At 47.1% G+C, this 4,084-nt stretch overlaps 1 protein-coding gene across 1 annotated transcript; it reads left to right on the forward strand.

The window, feature by feature from the left end:
* The first annotated feature begins 1,037 nt into the window (after nt 1-1,037).
* KCNA10 (potassium channel, voltage gated shaker related subfamily A, member 10) lies at nt 1,038-2,988 on the forward strand. The gene has a single exon (XM_011969945.1). It carries the CDS (start codon nt 1,424-1,426, stop codon nt 2,957-2,959), a length of 1,536 nt encoding a protein of 511 aa, XP_011825335.1. The 5' UTR covers nt 1,038-1,423; the 3' UTR covers nt 2,960-2,988.
* The last annotated feature ends 1,096 nt before the right edge of the window (nt 2,989-4,084 follow it).

The raw sequence follows: 4,084 nt of genomic DNA on the forward strand, positions 1-4,084 counted from the left end.
CGGCTCCCATATAGGGACTCCATGGTCTATTGGGAAAGGCCCTGGGCCAGAAGGCTGTGGCCGGGTTTAGGTCAGGACTCCGTAGCACTAGTTATGTGACCTTGGGAAGTCACTTTGTCCCTGTGATTTGCTTTCCCCATCTGCAAAACAGAGATAACATCTAACCTCCCATGATTATTGTCATCTAATGAGGTAAGTGAATGTGGAATCACTTTGAGAAGACTACAACACTACACTGCAGGTTAGCCTTGTCCCTGTAAAGCAAACCTCTCCAAGGCTATGACCACTACAGATTTTGCCTGAAGCTAAGTCTCTTACTTCTCTCCCATTCCCACCCCGAGCCTGCCTGCCTTCGGTTGAAATTGAAGCTAGAATGAACCTGAGGAAAGAAATATTAGTCTATGTGTATAGATGTCCAAGCCCACTGGGCATGATTTCCTAACCTCAGCTCCAACGCGCGCGCGCGCGCACACACACACACACACACAAACACACACACACAATTATTTACTTCCTTCTCACCTAAAATGATTTCTCAGAATGAAATTACTCCCTATGGACACCTTGGGCCCAGGCTAAAAAACTTCCAATTGCCGGTAGTTTCTAAAGTGCTTGTTATGTGGGAAAGTTGACAAAAAACAACAATAGCTATAATATAGTGATCTTTCTTTCCACCAAGCATTCTACACATGTTATCTCATTTGAGGTACCTTCAAAACAACTCTAGGAGGTATTTCCAGGCGAGGGGTCGTTTAGAGGACACTGTCGATTGGCCAGCCCAGCCTCTTGTTTTTCCTCTCCAAACGAATCCCCACTGGGTCCACAGGTCTGGTTCCATCCTTCACCACTGGGTCCAGGAGCAGGGGTGAAGGTGACATAAAATGGTTGAATTCCAGATATATTTTGAAGACTTGCAGACATGACCAAAAGGATGTGTGAAGGACTGGCTGTTGCTGTGAGAGGAAGAGAGGCATTACGAATGAGATTGGGCATGGAGACGTGTTTGGGTAGACAGAAGGCTTCATGCAAATACAAGATCATACTTTTTATTATTAAAGAATGTTAACTTCCTCTTTTAGCATGGCCCCTCTGCCATCACATAGGAAGACCATCCTTTGCTGGGGAGAATCTCTCCCTCTTTGCCAGGATCCTTTTTTTTTTGGCAATTTCTCCTAGTTATTAGTTTATGCAAACTCAGGGGTTCAAAATGATTTCAAGGGAAGCATGTTGCCAAAATAACCATGATGTTCCTTCCCAAGCTACAAATAAGTCATTGATTAGCCCACTGGTATGCCTTACCTCAATAAGCAAGGGCCAGTTGTATTCTGCCCTGGATCCTGTATAATGAACTTCTTCTTCTCCATAGCTCACAGGAGGCAGCAAAGGCTGAGGATCTTCATGCTTCTTCCCTGGCTCCCCTAGAATGGATGTGTGTGGCTGGAAAGAAATGGAGGTTGCGCTGGTCAATTTTGATAACTCAGATGAAATCCAAGAAGAGCCAGGCTATGCCACAGACTTCGACTCAACCAGCCCAAAAAGCCGGCCTGGGGGCAGCTCCTTCTCCAACTGGAAGATCCTCATCAGCGACAGCACCAACCATGAGACGGCCTTCTCCAAGCTTCCGGGAGACTATGCTGACCCCCCAGGGCCTGAGCCAGTGGTCCTGAATGAAGGAAACCAGCGGGTGATCATTAACATTGCTGGGCTGAGATTTGAGACCCAGCTCAGAACCCTCAGTCAATTCCCAGAGACTCTCCTGGGAGACCGGGAGAAAAGGATGCAGTTCTTTGACTCCATGAGAAATGAGTATTTCTTTGATCGGAACCGGCCCAGTTTTGATGGAATCCTGTATTATTACCAATCTGGTGGGAAAATTCGGCGCCCAGCCAATGTTCCTATTGATATCTTTGCTGATGAAATCTCTTTCTATGAGCTGGGTAGTGAGGCCATGGACCAGTTCCGGGAGGATGAAGGCTTCATCAAAGACCCTGAAACACTGCTACCCACCAATGACATCCACCGTCAGTTCTGGCTCCTCTTTGAATACCCTGAGAGCTCCAGTGCTGCCCGTAGTGTGGCCGTGGTCTCAGTGTTGGTTGTGGTCATCTCCATCACCATCTTCTGCCTGGAGACACTGCCAGAGTTCCGGGAGGATAGGGAGCTGAAGGTGGTCAGAGACCCCAATCTCAACATGAGCAAGACAGTCCTCTCCCAGACCATGTTCACTGACCCTTTCTTCATGGTGGAGTCTACCTGCATCATGTGGTTCACCTTTGAGCTGGTGCTCCGGTTTGTGGTCTGCCCCAGCAAGACTGACTTCTTCAGGAACATCATGAACATCATTGACATTATTTCCATTATCCCCTACTTTGCAACTGTCATCACAGAGCTTGCCCAGGAGACAGAGCCGAGTGCCCAACAGAACATGTCTCTGGCCATCCTGAGGATCATCCGCCTGGTGAGGGTCTTCCGCATCTTCAAGCTCTCCCGCCACTCCAAGGGGCTGCAGATCCTTGGGCAAACACTGAAGGCATCCATGCGGGAGTTGGGGTTGCTCATCTTCTTCCTCTTCATTGGAGTCATCCTCTTCTCCAGTGCAGTCTACTTTGCTGAGGTGGATGAGCCAGAGTCCCATTTCTCTAGCATTCCTGATGGCTTCTGGTGGGCAGTAGTCACCATGACAACTGTAGGTTATGGGGACATGTGCCCGACCACCCCAGGGGGGAAGATTGTGGGCACTCTGTGCGCCATTGCAGGGGTCCTCACCATTGCCCTCCCTGTGCCTGTCATTGTCTCCAACTTCAATTACTTCTACCATCGGGAGACTGAGAATGAGGAAAAGCAGAACATCCCAAGTGAAATTGAAAGAATCCTCAACGGTGTAGGCTCAAGAATGGGCAGCACAGACTCTCTTAGTAAGACCAATGGTGGCTGTTCCACAGAGAAGTCCAGGAAGTGATCAGTCCAGGGCTTCTTGGGTCCATCCTGTCTCTCTTCTCTCTTCTCTCTCCCTCACTTTTTCCCCTCTTCTTTCTCTCCCTTCCTTCTGCCTTCCCTTCCTCCCTTCATTCCTTCCTCTTTCCTACTCCCTTCTCTCACTTCATCTTTCCAAAGACCAAAATGTATCTTTTGTGATCAATAAGTATCTCTGACTACAAGCTATTTTAATAAGCCCATACTTCTACTGTATTTTCTAAATTGTTTATTTTCAATACGTTATAGAAAGATTTGGGTCTCTTTTCCTATGAAGAGATAGTTCAGGTCCCCAGACCAGAAATATTGGTATCACCTGGGAGCATGAAAATGCAGAATCTAGGCCTACTCAGACTTACTGAATCAGAATCTGCAGTTTAACAAGATCCCAAGTGATTCATTTGCACATTAAAGATTAAAAAGCACTGGTTTTGGTCTTCCTACGAGGAAGCATATGAAAAGACCAAGGGTTGCTGTAAGCAAAGAGGAAGAGCTCAGACTTATTTAATTACAATAATAATCATACCTTGTACTTGTGTAGCACTGCATAAATTTTCCAAAACACTTTCACCCACATTATCTCACTGCATCTTAGAATAATCAGTAAAGCAGATTTGATTATTATTCCCACGTTATAGGTGAACAAACCAGGGGAGAGCAACTTACCTAAGGTCACCCAGAAACAGTGACAGAGTCCACCAAACTCTCAGAACAAGGGAGTAGAACTGGGATTCCCCAAAGGACAGGGAAAGAAACCTCCACTCTGTCCCTCCCCCATCTACCCGGTCAAATAAGAAGGCCTTGTGCTGTCCTCAGTCCCAGCACCCAACACGTGGCCACTCAAAGACATTTCAACACCAGAACAATGCCTCTGGGTCACAGACCACTGCAGCTCCACTCCACAAAACTCCCAACATACAGTCCTGGCTGTGTCTGTCAGGGTTCTCCAGAGAAATTGAACCAATAGGGGGTGTGTGTGTGTGTGTGTGTGTGTGTGTGTGTGTGTGTGTGTATTTATATGTGTACATATATACACAGAGAGAGAGAGCGATTTCTTGTAGGGAACTGGCTCCCGCAATTATGAAGGCTGAAAAGTCCCATGTCCGCAGGG

Source organism: Mandrillus leucophaeus, unplaced genomic scaffold (genome assembly GCF_000951045.1).
Source record: "Mandrillus leucophaeus isolate KB7577 unplaced genomic scaffold, Mleu.le_1.0 Scaffold921, whole genome shotgun sequence".
NCBI classification, from domain to species: Eukaryota; Metazoa; Chordata; class Mammalia; order Primates; family Cercopithecidae; genus Mandrillus; species Mandrillus leucophaeus.